Source organism: Rhinopithecus roxellana, chromosome 14 (assembly GCF_007565055.1).
Source record: "Rhinopithecus roxellana isolate Shanxi Qingling chromosome 14, ASM756505v1, whole genome shotgun sequence".
Classification (NCBI taxonomy): Eukaryota; Metazoa; Chordata; class Mammalia; order Primates; family Cercopithecidae; genus Rhinopithecus; species Rhinopithecus roxellana.
The window spans coordinates 70,808,053-70,826,786 of record NC_044562.1 but is presented as its reverse complement, the minus strand read 5'-3'; the positions used below and the strand labels follow the sequence as shown (position 1 = coordinate 70,826,786).

At 45.2% G+C, this 18,734-nt stretch overlaps 1 protein-coding gene across 2 annotated transcripts in view; it reads right to left on the bottom strand.

Annotated features, from left to right (window-relative positions):
* NFE2L2 (nuclear factor, erythroid 2 like 2) overlaps positions 1–18,380 on the bottom strand; it is a 36,331-nt gene extending 17,951 nt beyond the window's left edge. Inside the window, exon 1 of one of the 2 annotated variants that reach the window (XM_010382409.2) lies at positions 17,808–18,380. In XM_010382409.2, the coding sequence (XP_010380711.1) occupies positions 17,808–17,852 (45 nt within the window). In that variant the 5' untranslated portion in view covers positions 17,853–18,380. Of the gene's footprint in view, positions 1–16,715; positions 17,666–17,807 lie in introns of those variants that run through there. The other variant, XM_010382418.2, reaches the window with a different exon arrangement.
* Between the last annotated feature and the right edge of the window lie 354 nt (positions 18,381–18,734).

Sequence of the window (18,734 nt, the reverse complement as noted above, 5' to 3'; positions counted from 1 at the left end):
CTAAAGATGTATCACTCAGAAACAGGTGTTTACTGGCAATTAAACTACATTTAGAACAACCAACTGACTAAGGAGAGCTGACAGTGATCATGGAGACCGCAGTTCAAACTCCAGGTTTATAAATGAGGATCCTGAGGCCTGAGATGCTAAATGGGCAACTGGCCCCAGGTCTCACCTAACTGAGCAGAATCCAGGGGTGGTTGGTTGTCACCTGGTCAACCTAACACAAATTAGATTTCAAGCTAGACTTTCCTATTGCAATTTCTGTTACTTAAAAATTCATTAAATATTAGGAATTACTTTGAAAACTGACCCTTAGAGAACTGTTGTGTGCTATTCAAGTCTGTAACCAAATTAATGGCCTATGAAATTCTGCTATGAGAAAATTGCCCAATGTCTGACCTGTACTGTTTTTTTCTTTTTCTTCTTCTTTTTTTTTTTTTTTTTTTTTGAGACAGAGTTTCGCTCTTGTTGCTCAGGCTGGAGTACAATGGCATGATCTCAGCTCACCGCAACCGCTGCCTCCCGGGTTCAAGCAATTATCTTGCCTCAGCCTCCTGAGTAGCTCGGATTACAAGCGTGCGCCACCACGCCTGGCCACGTTTGCATTTTTAGTAGAGACGGGGTTTCTCCATGTTGGTCAGGCTGGTCTCGAACTCCTCACCTCAGGTGATCCGCCTGCTTCGGCCTCCCAAAGTGCTGGGATTATAGGCATGAGCCATTGCCCCTGGCCCCTGTACTCCTTATTTTTTAGAGGACTTTTCTTCTCCAACCCGCAAGCTCTGAATATTGTGTGGTTCTCTAAGACTGTGCCTTTGCTCAAGACTATAGGAATAAGAGCCTCCCAGTTCTCAGCCCTTTCAGGCAGATCATCTCCCCTGCCCAGCCTCTAGCATTACATTATCAAGTGCAAACCTGTCTCAAAATTAGTGTGGGCCCCTAAAAACGGCCAAAACAGACATGGTGGCTCACACCTGTTATCCCAGCACTTTGGGGGACCAAGGTAGGAGGACCACTTGAGCCCAGGAGTTTTGGTATCAGCCTGGCCAACATGGAAGACGCTACAAAAGAGAGAAAAAAAAAAATTAGCCAGGCGTGGTGGTGTGTACCTGTGGCTCTGGCTACTCCGGAGATTAAGGCATGAGGATCCTGGAGCCCAGGAGGCTGAGGCTGCAGTGAGCCGTGTTTCTGCCACTGTATTACAGCCTAGGCAACAGAGCAAGACCCAGGCCTCCATAAATAAGTAAATAAATGAATAAATAAGGCATTTTCTTCACTCTGGATCTGGTAGAAGTTCTCTGCAGCTCTGATGTCTGCTATGTTTCCAAGTGAAAACAGGATCCAACGGAAAGGCTATAAAGCCACTGGATCCAGTCCCCATCTGGGAGGAGGTCAATCATTTTATGGTAGCCTCTGGCCTTGGTCTTATCACTTGCAAAAGGTTGGAGCTGAGTGAGGTGACCCCTAAGATCCCTTCCTCTAAATACCTCTGATTCTATGAAGTCCAAATGTAAGTCTGAAAATAATGATTTTTTTAAAAAAATAGGCTACTTCCAGCTAAAGCAGCACTAATAGAAATATAATGCAATCCACATGGGTAATTTTAAATTTTTTAGTATCCTAGCCTCACCAACAAAAAAAGAAACAAGTGAATTTAATTTTAACAATATATTTATTTAACCCAATATATCCAAAATTATTTTAACATGCAACCAAAATAAGAAAATTATTAACGAGGTGACAAAACATAATACACACTACAAGAAATCTTACCCAACATGGTAACACAAAATGTAGTCTCACCAAAACTACAAGGTATATTTAACAGAAAAATATTTTATACTACTTCTGTTTTAAAATTTAAATCAAAATTTAATGAAATTAAAAATTCAGTTCCTTGGTTGCATGAGCCAAATTTCAAGCGCGAGGGGCAGTGTAGAGTAAACCTACAATGTGGCCCTCCACACTCCTTAGGGGTGAGTTCGCCTAAACCAAACTCTTCTGTTTTGCAAATTACTTTCTAAAGATACACTGAAATCAATGGGAAAATTCACTCTTCCAAAATACCCGAGACAGTATTTGTACTGTTAGCAATTATTTGTAAAAGCTACCTCAAAAACCTGAAAGAGCTGGTGTGAATCTGAATTACTAGGAGGGCTCATGATGGCTAAACGCATCATTTTGATGTTATTCAACAATGTTATGGCGCAGACGGTACTCAACTACCATGATTATTGCAAAGGTCATCTGAAGAATGGATAGAAGTGAGGGGCTTTAGGTGCTGGGAGAGTACTACCTGTTCCAACTAAGGATATATATTAACCTTGAGTTCAGAAATTGTATTTCAACTGCTTTCACATGTATGAACCCACTAAATAATTATGTTGGAGCAGTGGTTACCTGGTAAGCCTTCATATTAAGATCTGAGAATGAAAGATCACAGTGTCAAGATTCTAAGCCCAGCTAAAGACAAGTATGATATAGTCTAACTAGGAACACAATGGCCACCATTTATCTTGTACTTTCTATGTACTCAACACTCTTCCAACCACTTGTCCCCGTGACTTCCTTCACACGCACACCAATCCACCCAGGTGGATAGTCGTATGATCATTGCCATTTTGGAGTAAGGAAACAGAAACAAGAGAGGTTAAGTACTTTTGCCTGAAGACACCCCCCCCATCTGATAAATGGTGACAGTGAGATCCAACTCAGGGTTATCTTAAAGAACCAGAGTTCCTATCCACTCTAGGCTTCCTCAGGGAGGCTGCACAGTGCAATGGGCTTAGGAAGCCAGGTGGGTGCCAGGTGGGGTCTCTGCTGCTACCTAGCTGTGTGGGCAACTGTGACCTAGCCACCGAACCTCCCTGTGCTGTTCCTGCAATGGAAGGCCAAGATGATACCAGCCCTTATGGAAAGTTTTCCATATGAAAAACAAAGTATGCAAATGCCCCTTAAAAATATCGGACAACCCAAGGATGAGGTATTAGTACTATTAATAAATTCAGCTCCTGTTGCAAATGCCAAATGACCATGAGAAGCACCTACATTTTAGGGTTCTGGGTCCAACCAGTATATAAAAAAATAGAAGATGAGGCCATTGCTTGTTTATGTATCAGCTATGCATGGCAACAACAAAGGTAGTAAAAATATAAAACAGTCGGCTGTCATCTCCCTTAAGGGTCTTAGATTTTCTTTCCCTTCACAGCTCTGGCCAAATTTAATTAGGGGTAGTTATTACAAAAGATGTATCTTAGGCCGGGCGCGGTGGCTGAAGCCTGTAATCCCAGCACTTTGGGAGGCCGAGATGGGCGGATCACGAGGTCAGGAGATCGAGACCATCCTGGCTAACACGGTGAAACCCCGTCTCTACTAAAAAAAAAAATACAAAACTAGCCGGGCGAGGTGGCGGGTGCCTGTAGTCCCAGCTCCTCGGGAGGCTGAGGCAGGAGAATGGCGTAAACCCGGGAGGCGGAGCTTGCAGTGAGCTGAGATCCGGCCACTGCACTCCAGTCCGGGCGACAGAGCAAGACTCCGCCTCAAAAAAAAAAAAAAAGTATCTTAAAGCCTTTAAAGGGTTACGAGGATGGCAAAAGGACAAGGCCACCCAGGCCAGCTCAGTTCATGTTTAGATTCAGCCTTCCACTGATGCACTCCCACTCTCTATAAACTCTCTCTGTCCCTAGACCTGTGGACACTGGGTTTCTAGGCCTAGAACCTCAGAGTTAAGAAATGCTGCCACAAGTGAAGGACTGAGTCTGGAAAGGAATCCTATGAGATGGTTTAACAATCCCCGTAAGTACAAGAAATCCAGCAGACAGGCTGGAGGGTCTTCCAGGGAAGCCAGGGCAGCGTGTGGGGCCTCTGCCGTTCTAGGGCACACACCAGGCCTTGCTATGGGTTGGTTTTGTTTCAGAAGACCTCGGTCTCCACAACAACCACGCCCTCACACAAGGCCAAGAAGACCAAGGAGAATGAGAGGATTACAGCAAACAGCAAAAAAGGGCATGAGTGTTTACACTGGAATTCAAGGAGGGATTTTTGCCAGGCGCGGTGGCTCACGCCTGTAATCCCAGCACTTTGGGAGGCTGAGGTGGGCAGATCACGAGGGCAGGAGTTCCAGACCATCCTGGCTAACACGGTGAAACTCCTTCTCCACTAAAAATACAAAAAATTAGTCGGGCGTGGTGGCATGTGCCTGCAGTCCCAGCTCCTTGGGATGCTGAGGCAAGAGAATAGTGTGAACCTGGGAGGCGGAGCTTGCAGTGAGCCAAGCTCACACCACTGCACTCCAGCCTGGGTGACAGAGCGAGACTCTGTCTCAAAAAAAAAAAAAAAAAAAAAAAAAAGAGGGATTTTTTTTCAAGAAATGGAATGATGATAATGATCATAGCCACCATTTGCTGAAGGTATGCCATGTGCTATTTCCTGTGCCCAGTTCACTTAGTTAATTCTAGGAAGATGATCTCACAGTAACATCAATCTAAAGATGATGAAACGGAAGCACACCCTATTGTAAAATCTAATGACATAACCTCTTTTTGCCTCAGTTCTTCACCTATAAAACAGGGAGAATGCTCCTCACCTCACGGGGTGTAGTAAGGATTGCGAATGGCAGAAGAGTTTGTCAGAGCACTTTGTACTGTGCCCAGTGTTGCAGAGTCCAACAGACACAGCTGTTGTTAACAGCATTGCTAGACGTCCACGTCTGTCTGCTTGGAGCTCACAGGAAAAGCTCATAGGAGACAAAAGAGAGGAAATTGTTTTTTCTTTTCTTGGGCAAATATTGCTAATCATTGTAATTGGAAGTCAAGGATCAGACTGTTAGAATTTACTGAAAATAGTAAATCAATCTTAGAGAAGGGCAAAAAGAGAGACACTCTCTGTGCCACCTTAAGGAAGAAAGGAATCCATTCTTTAAGCAAAATGGCAACTTCTGGCTAGTTTTTCCTCTCCTTTCATCCATGACCACACTGGTGGATGAGTGTCTGTTAAAGCACAGGAACAGCAGGGCATGCAAGCTTGAGCACAATCCACTTCCCTCCTTAAAAAAGGAGGCTCCAAGAAGTTCTTTTTACATGTTTAGCAAGGATACAATTTAGAGTTACAGTGACAGATCCTCAATATGTGTGCTGATGCCAAACCAACTAAGCCGTCACAACAATGCTCAGACCTACACCTTGGCAGGAGCCTGCTCACACCTCCCTGCCTCCAACCTGTCCATCTTTCAATTTACCTGCCACAACTTCCTATCCACATCCAGTTTACGTGCCTTGCGCTTTCCAGAACCTTCTTCCATGGTTTCCAGATGCCCTGTACAAACTTGAAACACTGCACATGAGCACTGAAGACCCTCTATGGCAACCCCCAAGTTAGCCTTGTCACCCCCACTGGCCCAATATTCTGTCATAGTCCAGCTCATACCTGCGCCATTGCTTGAGCTTCCAGCTGAAGCCTGAACCAAACAAAATCTACCGGCTTAAAAGAAAAGTCTAATTAAAATGCTAGTTCTTCCAGGATACCCTCTCTGAGCACCCCCGTTAGAAGTCATATTTTCTCATCTGCACTGTCACAGCCTTGTCATGTATCACAGACTAGTTTATATAAAATATCAAGTTCCTAGAGGGTAGTTATTGGACTTACCCTCACACTGACTGAGCAACTATTAAGTAAGCACCAGGCATGGCGCTAGACATTAGAACTACACAAAAGATTAAAATACAGTCTTTACTTAGAAGAACTCATACCCTAAGCAGAGGAAACAGAGAGGAGCAATTTGAAAAACAAATGTCCCTCAAGGGGGATATGTACTGCATTATCTTGGAAGATTAAAACAGCTTCATGCCCTGAAAGTTTCCTAGGGTGTATATATACCTAATAAATATTTGTGGAATGAGTAAGTGTATATTATTTAGACTCACAATTCAGTATTTTCATTGTCTACCTAAGATATATAGGGTTAGAGTTCAAATTACTTAAGTAACAAAGATACCATGTTTTATATCATATATGACCCAACTATTAGTCATAGAAAAATTATTTAACATCATTCCCATTATCAATACTTCTAAATTATTTCTTGGATATGCTACTGGAAATAAAGTGTGATATCTTAAGAACTATTAACACACACCCCTTCAAATAAACAATAAAATAGATTGTAAGAGAACAAACGTGATAATATCTTCAAATATCCTTTAAAGAATTTTGCAATGTGGACGATATAACAATCAATCGATTAATTGCTGATTAAGTGAATTTTCTTAGTGGACTCTAGTTACTTCCCTCAGGCTGATGGTCAGAAAAAGGATGAGAAGTGGGCAAACTTACTTCCCCCTTTACTCTCTTACCTCAGTATTCAGACTTCTTCAAAAAGTGCCTAGCAGAAAAGGTGGTTAAGCCCCAGAGAGATATGACCTATATGATTTTAACTTTATCTCCTTGAAAATTAAAATAATAACAATGTTTAGTTTATCCTTTTGTTACCAATTCCTTGCAGTCGTAGGTTTGAGAAATGGCAAACTTCAGCAGTAACAATTACCATATCAAATGTTGCTCTGCGTGAAGGGATCTGGACAAGCCACTCTACCTGAGTAAATAAAATATACCCAGAATCGGCCGGGCGCGGTGGCTCAAGCCTGTAATCCCAGCACTTTGGGAGGCCGAGGCGGGCGGATCACAAGGTCAGGAGATCGAGACCATCCTGGCTAACATGGTGAAACCCCGTCTCTACTAAAAAAATACAAAAAACTAGCCGGGCGAGGTGGCGGGCGCCTGTAGTCCCAGCTCCTCGGGAGGCTGAGGCAGGAGAATGGCGTGAACCCGGGGGACGGAGCTTGCAGTGAGCTGAGATCTGGCCAGTGCACTCCAGCTTGGGTGACAGAGCGAGACTCCGTCTCAAAAAATATATATATATATATAACCAGAATCTACCTTTGTGGCGCTTTCATTATATTCCATGACCTCTGTCTCATCACCTGCTTCAGGTGAGGATAAAAGGTATAAACAGGCTGCCACTTGGGGAGATGGCAGGCTTCCCTACCAAAAACAAGGAAGTAGTATTCTGAGATTTCCTAAGAACAAGCAGCAATGTCCTGGCTTCAAATGGTCCCTAGAAGTCCATGCACCACCGTGGTTCCACTGGGGCGGGTGTATCACCCAGGAGCATTAGGAATTGTATGGAGGTGAGGTGGGGTGCTTTCTGCTTGTCACAACGATCCTGTAACGTGGAACAGGCCTCCGCTCCAAAGAGAAGTCCAGCCCATGCGTCAACAGCGCCCCCACTGGTCCACATGGAATGAGCTCCTTGAGTAGCGGCACTGTCCTGTCAATCTTTATAAAGGAGTCCCTCATCCTTTAGCAGCTGACAGAATGTCTGTAGGTCATCAGACAAAGCAAAAAGAAAGATGAGAGGGGAGGAGTAAAACAAGCAGAGAATAGGGATTATGGACAGTCAAAATCCCAGTTCTGCTACCTGCAAGCAGTGTGGTCCTGGCCAAATGACTTAACCTCTTTGAAAATGTTCATTTCTTTTCCCCTTTCTTCCCCATAATATTGCCAGTTCTATCTGTATTCAGATGACTTCTAACTCCAAAGGCTGGTTCTTTTCACACCATAGGAAGTGAGCTGGTAACATGAATCAAGATGAAAGACTAATTGTTTCCTCAGTCTCCATTATTGCACAATTTACAGTACAATTGTACTGTTATCAAGTGAACTTTGGAAACTTGTAGCACAGAGCAAGAGCTGCATGCTCCCGGGGCCCCAGACTTCCAAGAGTCCTGCAGGGGCAAAAGGGAGGGAGACGAATGAGTTTCTATCTAAGGGAGTCACGTCTACCCGCATCTTTCTGAGGAGGAGAGACTTTACTTTTCAGGATCAATGAGATATGAGGTTCCCCCAACTTTTCTTAAGATGCATTCCCCCTCCTTCCTGATCCTCCCACCAAGGGGTGGCCCCTGGATCACAATTTGGAAGTCACTACCCTAAGGATTTCACCAAACAGGCAGTGTGGTAAAGAAGTTTCTAACAGAGGGTGAAGTGCTGTCTCTGGAGGATAAGATACAACCTGCACCACAGGATGATTCTCATCCTTGGTCCTGGTCTCTGCTTGGGAACCAGCAGGAGAAGAACATGTGGGTTGGTGAGTGGGGGCACTGCAGCTGACACAAAGTAAACCAGCCCTGTTCCAGGCCATTAGGGTTGGTTTTTCTTTTTTTTATTGAGGCAGGATCTTACTCTGTTGCCTAGGCTAGAGTACAGTGGCATGATCATGGCTCACTGCACGTTCAAACTCCTGGGCTCAAGCCACCTTAGCCTCCCAAGTAGCTACAACTGCAGGTGTGCACCACCAGACCCGGCTAATTTTTTAATTTTTTGAGGAGACAGCGTCTCAATATGCTGCCCAGGCTCATCTCAAACTCCTGATCTCTAATGATCCTCCCACCTCGACTTCCCAAAGTGTTGGGATTACAGGTGTGAGCCACCACACCTGGCCTAGGGTTGTTTTTTCTATGTATATTCTCTGTGTCTCATTGAGAATCATCAAGAATAAAAATAACTTGAAAAATTGGCAAGTTTTCCTATTGCAAGTAAAAAACTCATTTTTTCCTTTAAGGAAAGTCACTACCAGCACTTTTAATAGTTAAAAAATTTTTTTCTTTTTGTGAAATATTCATGGTTCTTCAATACTCTCTAGATGCAACAGCAAGGCTCCCTGGCCCCAGTACTGCAAAACAAACAAACAAAAAAAAGTACAGGTCCTTAGTTAGCCCTCAAGCACCTGAAGAAGAGGTATATAATTCTATCATGCATCATACCTCTGTGCCTGTTACCTTCACAAAAGGCAACAAAGAACTATAATCATTCTTCCCTCTATTCTAGTCCCTTAGGCAAGGAATAGATTGGGTTTTACATCCCTGTGCAGTATTATAATTTTATGCAGAAGCAGAACAGACAAGAGATTGTCAGGTCTGAAATAAAGCAAAATTCTATACACCTTATCAGTGGGCCCACTACATACACAGTCAATACTGTCCTCATATTAAGGTCATTTCTTTCACACAGACATTGAAGGTACTAATCTACTCTGAATGTCCCCCACATTCCTGCAAAAAAAAGTAAATAAATAAATAAGGAAAGGACATTGAATGAGAAAATTCAAGAAGTATATGCTGCATACAGCCTAAATCTTAACTGAAGTCCTTCTGTTTTGAGGTACATGAATCACATTATGTACATCATTCAATACGAAACTCCTAAGAACAAGTAAAATAACAGGATACCATTTTCTAAATCTTAAAGCAACGAACTACTGATGATTAGAATCAGAAAAGCATGCTTCCCAGAAAGGTGACAAATCCACCTCCCCCCTCCCAAAGGGGCAATGGTCAAAGACAAGACTGTAATTGGGCCTTGAGAGCTCTGCCTGGCAACCCTGGCTGTGGAGGCCACAGTGGACAGTTACCCACTCTCTTCTGGGCCTCTTCCCACCATCTGTGGGGTGGGTGTATAGGGCTGGGGCTAAGCCAGCTTCAGAAGCCCCCATCCACCATACCATCAAGTCTCTCAAGTGGGAACGCTGCGCTGTGGCACGGACACCCACACACAATTTGGCAACAGTTTGGCCCAGGTTCCAAATACATCAAGTTAGCCCCAGTTTCCAAATACATCAACCCAAAAGCCATTCAGGTAAACATAAGTGGGAGTCACTACAAAGTGGGACTTTATCAGGCAGATACAGAGAACCAAAAAATGAAGTTGCTAAAAGTTGCTGTAGAGATTTAAGTCTTTGTTTTTAATGGAGGAAGATAATGAGGCCCAGGAACACGGATTCCTAGAGTAAGATAGTGTTCCATCCTGGCCTCCAGGATGTCCAACACCTATCCCAAGCTTCTGAGCATTCTGTCCTCACTGGCTTCTCTCGGTGCTATTTCCAAATAATCTAGATTGCAAGTTATCACAGGCCACATTCCTGAAAAACCACGGAACAATCCTACTGACCCACTTCAGAGAAGCCCTTTCATAACAAAGTTACCCAAATCTTCTGGAGGGGTTTAATGAGCTCAGGTTATATATACTAAGTGAGTTTCGAACACTCGCCAGGCACCTTGAAACACAGTTCCTGAATGTAGGTGTTAAATGTAAGGCTGTGAAGGGCAGTGATCAAAGACAAAAGCACTTACTTTCATGATTTAAATAAGACCTCCTAACCAGATTTTCTAAATCACTATATACTTCAATGGGTACCAAGCATTGAGGTGGGTCTCCTAGGGCAGGGGTCCCCACCTGCTGGCTACAGACGGGTCAGTGGCCTGTTAGGAACCAGGCCGCAGAGCAGGAGGTGAGTTGTAGGCCAGCATTCCCACCTCCTGTCAGATTAGCAGCAGCAGATTATCAGAGAAGCCCGAACGCTGTTGTGAACTGAGCATCCAAGGGATGTAGGTTGCTGGCTCCTTAGGAGAATCTAATGCCTGATGATCTGAGGTGGAACAGTTTCATCCTGAAACCGTCCTCTACCTCCTTTTATGGAAAAACTGTCTTCCACAAAACCGGTCCCTGGTGCTAAAAAGGCTGCAGACTGCTGCCCTAGGGCACTGGCTCTCAAACCTGACTGCTCATTGGACTCCCCTCAGAACCTTAAAAAAATAGTGATGCCTGGGCCCCACCCCCAGAGATTTTGATCTGAGGGATATGGCCTGGGCATTAGTTTTTAAAATACTGATGGTGAGTCTAATATACAACAGTTTGAGAACCACTGCCATAAGAAACAAACGGAAATATAAAAAGTGGAAACAACTCAAATGATCATCAACTGGATAAATAAAATGTGGTATAGTCATACAATGGAATAGTATGCAGCCATAAAAGGAATGACGCTATTGATACAAGTTGCAACATTTTTAAACCTCGAAAACATTGCTGTAAAAGAAGCCAGCAACAGAAGGATAAATATTGTATGATTACATTTACATGCCATTCCATTTACAACATACGTCCGGAATAGGCAAATTCACAGATACAGAAAATAACTGAGTAGTTACCAGGGGCCAGGAGAGTTGAGAGGAAATGAGAAGTGACTGCTAATGGATATGGGGTTCCTTTTGAGGGTGTTGAAAATTGATTACAGTGATGGTTGCATAACCCTATGAATAAACCACTAAATTCATAGGGTTGCATAACCCTGAATTAGATTAAATGGGTGAATTGTATGGTATGTAAATTGTATCTTACTTTAAAATACATATATATCTATAAATTCTATGCACAGCTCTCAAGGAGCTATCTACTTAGAGAAAAAAAGATAAATAAGCAAGACAGGTATCAAGAAAGATTTAAAATGCCATTAGAGAGGATCACCTCAGTAATACAGAAGGTAAAAACTATAAACTCAGAGGAGGCCTCAAAGCCAAAGTGATACATATTTTTCTTTTTTCTTTTTTTTGAGACAGAGTCTCGCTCTGTTGCCCAGGCTGGAGTACAGTGGCGCCATCTCGGCTCACTGCAAGCTCTGCCTCCCGGGTTCACGCTATTCTCCTGCCTCAGCCTCCCGAGTAGCTGTGACTACAGGTGCCCGCCACCACGCCCGGCTAGTTTTTTGTATTTTTAGTAGAGATGGGGTTTCACTGTGTTAGCCAGGATGGTCTCGATCTCCTGACCTCATGATCCGCCCACCTCAGCCTCCCAAAGTGCTGGGATTACAGGTGTGAGCCACCGCGCCCAGCCTATTTTTCTTTTCTTACTCATTTTTCTTCTCTGATTTGAAAAAGCAATAGAGTTCAGAGCTTGTCAGTGTACAACTGATAATACAGGCCCTAAAGTCTCACTTCTAACCTTATTTGGAATGGCTATTTAGCATTGACTTAGAATTTAAAATATATGTATATATTCAGAATATAGGCTGTTGATGGACTGTAATGACTCTCAAGAGTCAATTATCAACAGGGCCTTTGAAAGATGGACTTGGAGGCCTGGTGCAGTGGCTCACGCCTATAATCCCAGCACTTTCGGAGGCCAAGGTAGGCGGATCATCTGAGGTCAGGAGTTTGAGACCAGCCTGGCCAACACAGTGAAACTCCATCTCTACTAAAAATACAAAAATTAACCTGGCGTGGTGGCACACACTTGTAATCCCAGCTACTCGGGAGGCTGAGGCAGGAAAATCGCTTGAACTCAGGAGGCAGAGCTTGCAGTGAGCTGAGATTGTACCAATGTACTCTAGCCTAGGTGACCGAGTGAGACTCTGTCTCAAAAAAAAAAAAAAAAAAGAAAGAAAGAAAGACGAACTTGGTGCTGTAAGTCCTACTTAATGCCCTGAACTTGTCTTTACTAGTACCAACAGTTTGAGCCAAATAAACTTACATGCTCAAATACACAAAAAAACTTTTAAACACCAGGACTTGCAACACACAGGTATTACAGTACATATGCCATAAAAACGAATGATTAAAAGTGCCTCCCCTACTCAAAGTTCTTAATATACTTAATAGTCATAGTTCAAAGTTATTATGGCAGAAGCTGACACACAGAAGGCTCCAACTTTAGGCAGTACAGGATTTTGTTTAACAGTCTTGTTTTCATGTCTGGGGTATAGTCTGGTATAAGAAAGCCATATATATTTCTCCAGCAGTTTCTGAATGTTAATATTTAATATTATACACTGGAACATATTTTTGCTTTCATTTACAGAAAACATACCATTAGCAATTGAATAAATCTTGGCCTATACTTTAAAGCCCTTTTAATAAATGTTTGTTGGTGCTTATTTAAAAGCAGGTGGCCGGGCACGGTGGCTCAAGCCTGTAATCCCAGCACTTTGGGAGGCCGAGACGGGCGGATCACGAGGTCAGGAGATCGAGACCATCCTGGCTAACACGGTGAAACCCCGTCTCTACTAAAAAAAAAAATACAAAAATCTAGCCGGGCGAGGTGGCGGGCGCCTGTAGTCCCAGCTACTGCGGAGGCTGAGGCAGGAGAATGGGGTAAACCCGGGAGGCGGAGCTTGCAGTGAGCTGAGATCTGGCCACTGCACTCCAGCCCGGGCGACAGAGCGAGACTCCGTCTCAAAAATAAATAAATAAATAAATAAATAAATAAATAAATAAATAAATAAATAAAAATAAAAGCAGGTAGCAGTGAAATTTCAATAGCTCCTAGAAATTAAATTATCAAAAAATAAACTCTGTTCTCTATGTATGGCAAACTGATAATGAATAAACATTTCTACAGTCAGAGATGAAGACAAGGAAGTTAAAAATGACATCTAGTAAACTCGTCCTCCTCTACCCTGGTGTGCAACATATTTCAGTCAACTTTCAGAAAGTGGCTGGACCAAGCACTTAAATGCCGTGAGGCTGACCTGGACTAACTTTTAGGCAAATCATCCATCAGATCCTATAAGTCCTGCAGCACACTTAATTCAGACAAATAAGACAATAATTCCAAAAACAACTTGTTTAACAATAAGGAGTAAGAAAGTGTTTAATTTTGAGATGTACTATTCTCAAAGACCCAAGTTAGCTTCAACTAGATAAGACTTGAGCCCTTATGCTTGCTATAGTTCAAAAGTGCCAAAACATGAGATTAGGGTTGAATTTGCGCCATCAGGTTTCTGCTAGCTGTTTTCTTGAGGCAGAGTTTCACCCTTGTTGCCCAGGCTGGAGTGCAATGGCACGATCTCGGCTCACCGCAACCTCTGCCTCCCAGGTTCAAGCAATTCTCCTGCCTCAGCCTCCCTAGTAGCTGGGATTATAGGCATGTGCCACCATGCCCAGCTAATTTTGTATTTTTAGTAGAGGCGGGGTTTCTCCATGTTGGTCAGGCTGGTCTCGAACTCCCGACCTCAGGTGATCCACCTGCCTCAGCCTCCCAAAGTGCTGGGATTATAGGCGTGAGCCACTGCGCCCGGCCTATCTGCTAGCTGTTTTCAACCCAAATTTTCCCCATTCTGCTCTTTCCTTCAACCTGGTTTAACCCTGTCCGTCACAGTCTTCACCATATTCTTACTACCAAACTTATTTTTGAGCACTACTTCAAAGCAAAAAGCGCCAATGGAACAGAAGAAATGTACCAACTAGCAAGGCGAACAAAGGCAAAGACTCCAGTAGCAAAGAGATTTAATTAAGAAAAAAGGGAAACAGTTCCTGAAAACTGTGAGGCAGAATCTTAGACATTGCCAAGACCCCAGGAATTTAAAAAACTTATTATATTAAGAAACAGGCTGGCGCAGTGGTTCACACCTGTAATCCCAACACTTTGGGAGGCCGCGGCGGGTGGATCACCTGAGGTCAGGAGTTCGAGACCAGCCCAGCCTGGCCAACATGGTGAAACCCTATCTCTACTAAAAATACAAAAAATTATCTGGGCGGTGGGTGCCTATAATCCCAGCTACTCGGGAGGCTGAAGCAGGAGAATCACTTGAACCCGGGAAGTGGAGGCTGCAGTGAGCCAAGATTAGGCCACTGCACTCCAGCCTGGGCAACAGAACAAGATTCCATCTCAAAACAAAACAAAACAAAACAAAAAAAACACTCCTGCCTCTCTAAATTGAACCCACCGAGGCCTCTGCGTCTTCCTGAAAAGGACCACAGTGGGTAATCCCATTGATGGGTTGTATTCACTCTCCCAGCATTTAACAAGGTCCACCTCCCCCAGTCGTACAGTGATTAAGTAAGTATCTTGCTAAATGGAAAAGCTGCAAACATCAATCTTTTACATTCCAGCCTCTCCTTCCCCCAGAATAGGCAAATCTCAACTTACTCACCTTTTGAAGTGTGAGCTTTTCTTCCTATTTAAAGTTTAAGGAGTTTTGGTAGTCTGGAAGTGGTGATTAGGAGCCCCCAGGAGTCAAACCTGTTGGACTGCTACCTTGGCCACTCAAAAGTTTGGTCACCTTAGCAGGCCTTGGCCTTTCTCTGTGCCTCTTTCCTAACCTAATGCCTGATCTAACTATTATCTCTGGTTTTCCCAACCTGGAAACCAGGGATAATAGTATTTCCCATGAGGTTACTGTAAAATTATGCATGTGAAGCAATTATGTTTGGACCCAGGGAAGTGCCCAGTAACTTATCTATTATTATCTTAGTGCCAAATTCTTCCTGCATACTGAAAAGATAACCCAGGTTCAAGGAACAGTTAAGGAGGAAATATTGACACAAAACCCCCTTTAAATGTCTTCAGTCAGGACAGAGGAAATTCCCAGAAAAAAAAAAAATGTACTTGTTGTGTTCCTTTTTTTCACGCAGCTTTGTTAAACATGATTTATCCTCAATAAAAACAAATTTTAAGAAAAATGATGCATTTGGCTTTCAACTTTTCCTGGTAATCCTAAAGACAGAGTCGGTTTTCCCCCTAACATTGCTCATAAGAACCCAGGGCAAGAAAGAAAGATTTCAAAATGGCCCAAGTTATTTTTAATGCGGAAAGACTGATGTGAGTTATGCATTTATCCTCCTACATGCTGCTTCCACAACCTCTCAAGAGATTTTTCACATATCTAAAAAGTCAAGTTGGTCTTTGCTTAACATTCATTCAGGAGATGAGAGGCCTGTCCTATTTTTCTTTTGTTTGACTTAAACATAATCTCCATCAGTCTATTTCAATATCAACTTCATCCCTCATCCAGGAAAGTACTTTATCTCTCCAAGACACCCTTGAAAAGAGTAATGGATGATTCCTTCCACCTAATGGAGATACTGAATCTAAGGCTCTCCTTACTGCCCTGTTTATCAACATATCCTCTGCACAGAAGGTGAAAAACTACATCCTCCTACCACTTCACACCTGGAGAGTTTTTTTGACAAAAGATCAAGAAAATGTTTGACTCTGTTCAAATCTTTATGGATGACAACAATCTAATATGAATCATAAACGAAATCATTTCTAAATTCTCTTGTTCTTTTTCTCAGTTTTCAAATATGCAAATTGATATCTGATTACAAAGGTAGCAAAGCAGTTGTTTTTATCAAATGTAATTGAAAAATACACACTTAATGCAGTACATATGTTTTATGCATTTTTGCACATGGAATGTTATATTACACAGCAAAGAAAGAAAAATTTAATAGAGGGTTGTAGACAATACGGGAAATTAGAAAAACCAAAGTTCATTTTTATCATATATCCTTCGGTCAAACAAGCATTCCTATAGATAACTCTTGAACAGCAGCTATAAATAAATCGTAAAGTACAATTTACTTCTTCCCTAGTTGGAACCAGAAGAATATAATCCCAATGAAGATTGGGGAAAAGTTCAAGGCAACTTTAAAGGGGAAAAAAAAGGCACAATTAATACATTGTCTATAACTTAAAACTTTACAATGGATCTTTGGAATTAACCTAAGACTTTACATTTAACAGCATAAACGTATTTACCGTACATCAAGTACACGTTTCCTTGAATTCCAATTTTTTTGTAAAATTCATTTACAAAATAAATTAGAAATATAAATATCTACTTTTAAAGTTTCTACAAAGGATGAGCTGAAACTTCTTTTCACTTTTATAACAATTTACAGAAATTAGCATGTGTTTCGAAACGCAAGCATTCCACTCTCTGCCCCTGCAGAAGAGGGGCGACATGTTAAGAAACTGAGGCAAATTCTCAACTGAAAAGGAAAAATATATAAAGTACTCAAGGGAGAAATAACAGCTGAAAGCAAAAAATTATTAACAGACTAAAAGCAATAGAAATTCTATTCTACACTCGCAACTCTTACCCTTGACAGCACAGAAGAGAATATCCTGTCTTACACATTTTGGAATTGCAATTCTGAAACGCTAAATCCAAAGACAAAGCCGCTCTGGGGAAAATAACAATTGCGCAACAGATCAACAGCTCCAACTTGTCCCTTGGCCCTGGCGCGGCGAGGTTTGCACGCTATAAAGCAGGAAAGGGCCAACCGAGGGCTGCTGTGACGGCCAACAGACCGCTGTCACGGAGGCCAAAGGCCACGCGCGCGGTGCGCGCCACTAGGGGGCACCGCGTCCGAACTAGACGCCCCGGGTGCCGCCGACTCCGGCCTCAGAGTCCGCTGCCCTCGCCCGCACTTTCCCGCGGCGTTGCGAGGGGCCAACTCCGGGTGCCCGGGCCCGAACCCCTCCCCGGCCGAGAAAGTGCGCAGGGCCTGGCTCAGCCGCCACACGTCGGGGCTTCTGAGCCCGCTGGGCACTTCAGGCGCTCCTCCCTCGTCCCGGGGCTGAGCTTTCAAGAAAGCTCAAGGCTGCCAGAGAGTGATCCGACAGATGGATGACTTCGCAAAGCAGCGCCCACAGACAGCCCAACCGGGTGAGCGCGCCACAGCCCGCACACCCGGAGGTCTTGGGGCGCGGCGAAGGGGCTCTGGGTCCCAGCCCGAAGGCGACCTCAGTTCCCCCGAGAGTGGCCCCGTGACTAGGCACATTTTTGCCGGCTCCGAGGCGGGGGAGCCGCGCAGCCCCGGAAGGGCCGGGCCGCGCCGGCTCAGACGGCCAGCGTCCGCCCCCTCTTGCCCTGCCGCCCGCCGCGCCGCTCAAACTTAGGGGCTCCGAAGCCCAGCTCTGGGGACCGGGGACGCGGCTGGATTCGCCCACCACTGCCCACGCGCGCGGGCTCAGTCCCCAGACTTTCCCGCAACTTCCCACCCGTTCGCCCTCGGGCTCGTGGTCGGTCGGACCACCCGGCCGCGTCCCCGCTGCCCCTCCCCGCCCTGCCCCAGCGCAAGCGCGGCGGCTCCAGCCAGCGCTGCGGCTATCCCTCCCGGGCCGCGGTTCCCTAGCTCCCCCGCCCCCGTCCCGGCACCACCGCAGGGCCCAGAGGGCCGAGGCAGCACCTGCTGGGACGGGAGTCCCGGCGGCGGCACCTCCAAGTCCATCATGCTGAGCTGGGGACCGTGTGTTGGGGCTCCCCGACGGCGGCCCCCTTCCGGCTGCCAAGGCGCGGCGCGGACAGGGCGGCTCTGGTGGCGGCGTCGGTGGCTCCTCCGGGCTCCCCGGCACTCGCTGATCGGCGACACGCCGGCGGGCCCCTGCCCCGCTCCGCCTCCCGCCCCACAAGGGCGGGGCAAGAGCCTGGGCCCTTCCTTCCCCAGCCGGCCGCGCGGGCTGAGCTTCCGAAAATCCCCCACCCGCGCCTGGGCTGACGCAAGAAGCTCGCGGTCCGGGGGCGGGAAGGGACTGCCAGCTGGGGTCCCAGCAGGCGGGGGATCGAGAGGAGGCCTCAGTTAGCGCCCCGGTGCAGGCGTTCAGTTGCCCTCCCCCGCAAATAAGGGCAGCGCTCTCGCCCGCGAGATAAAGAGTTATTTGCGAAGGTCGCTAGAGTTCGGACGCTTTGAAACAGTTTAAACAGTTGGAACAAACACACCCGGAGCCCCGGAAAGGCGTTGGTGTAGGAGCTGCGCCTCCCTGATTTGGAGTTGCAGAACCTTGCCCTGCTTTTATCTCACTTTACCGCCCGAAAGTGGCGCCAGCCGGGGTAGGGGGCTAAAGGTTTGGACCCAGGCGGTGCCACTGCCAACTGCCCTCCCGCCCTTGCTCCCCTACCGGGCTGGGGCCAGTGGGCCCTGCCCAGGGGAGATGTGGACAGCGCCGGGAGCTCGTGTTCGCAGTCACCCTGAACGCTCTCCTCTGAACTCCCACGTGTCTCCGTCAAGGGCAAACGGAGAAGTCCCTTTAGGTCGGAGAGTGGTCAGTATTGCCTACCCAGAGCTGGGAGAAAAACGGGAACCGCGAGAGAACCTCTTCCCACTAAAGCGCAGCCA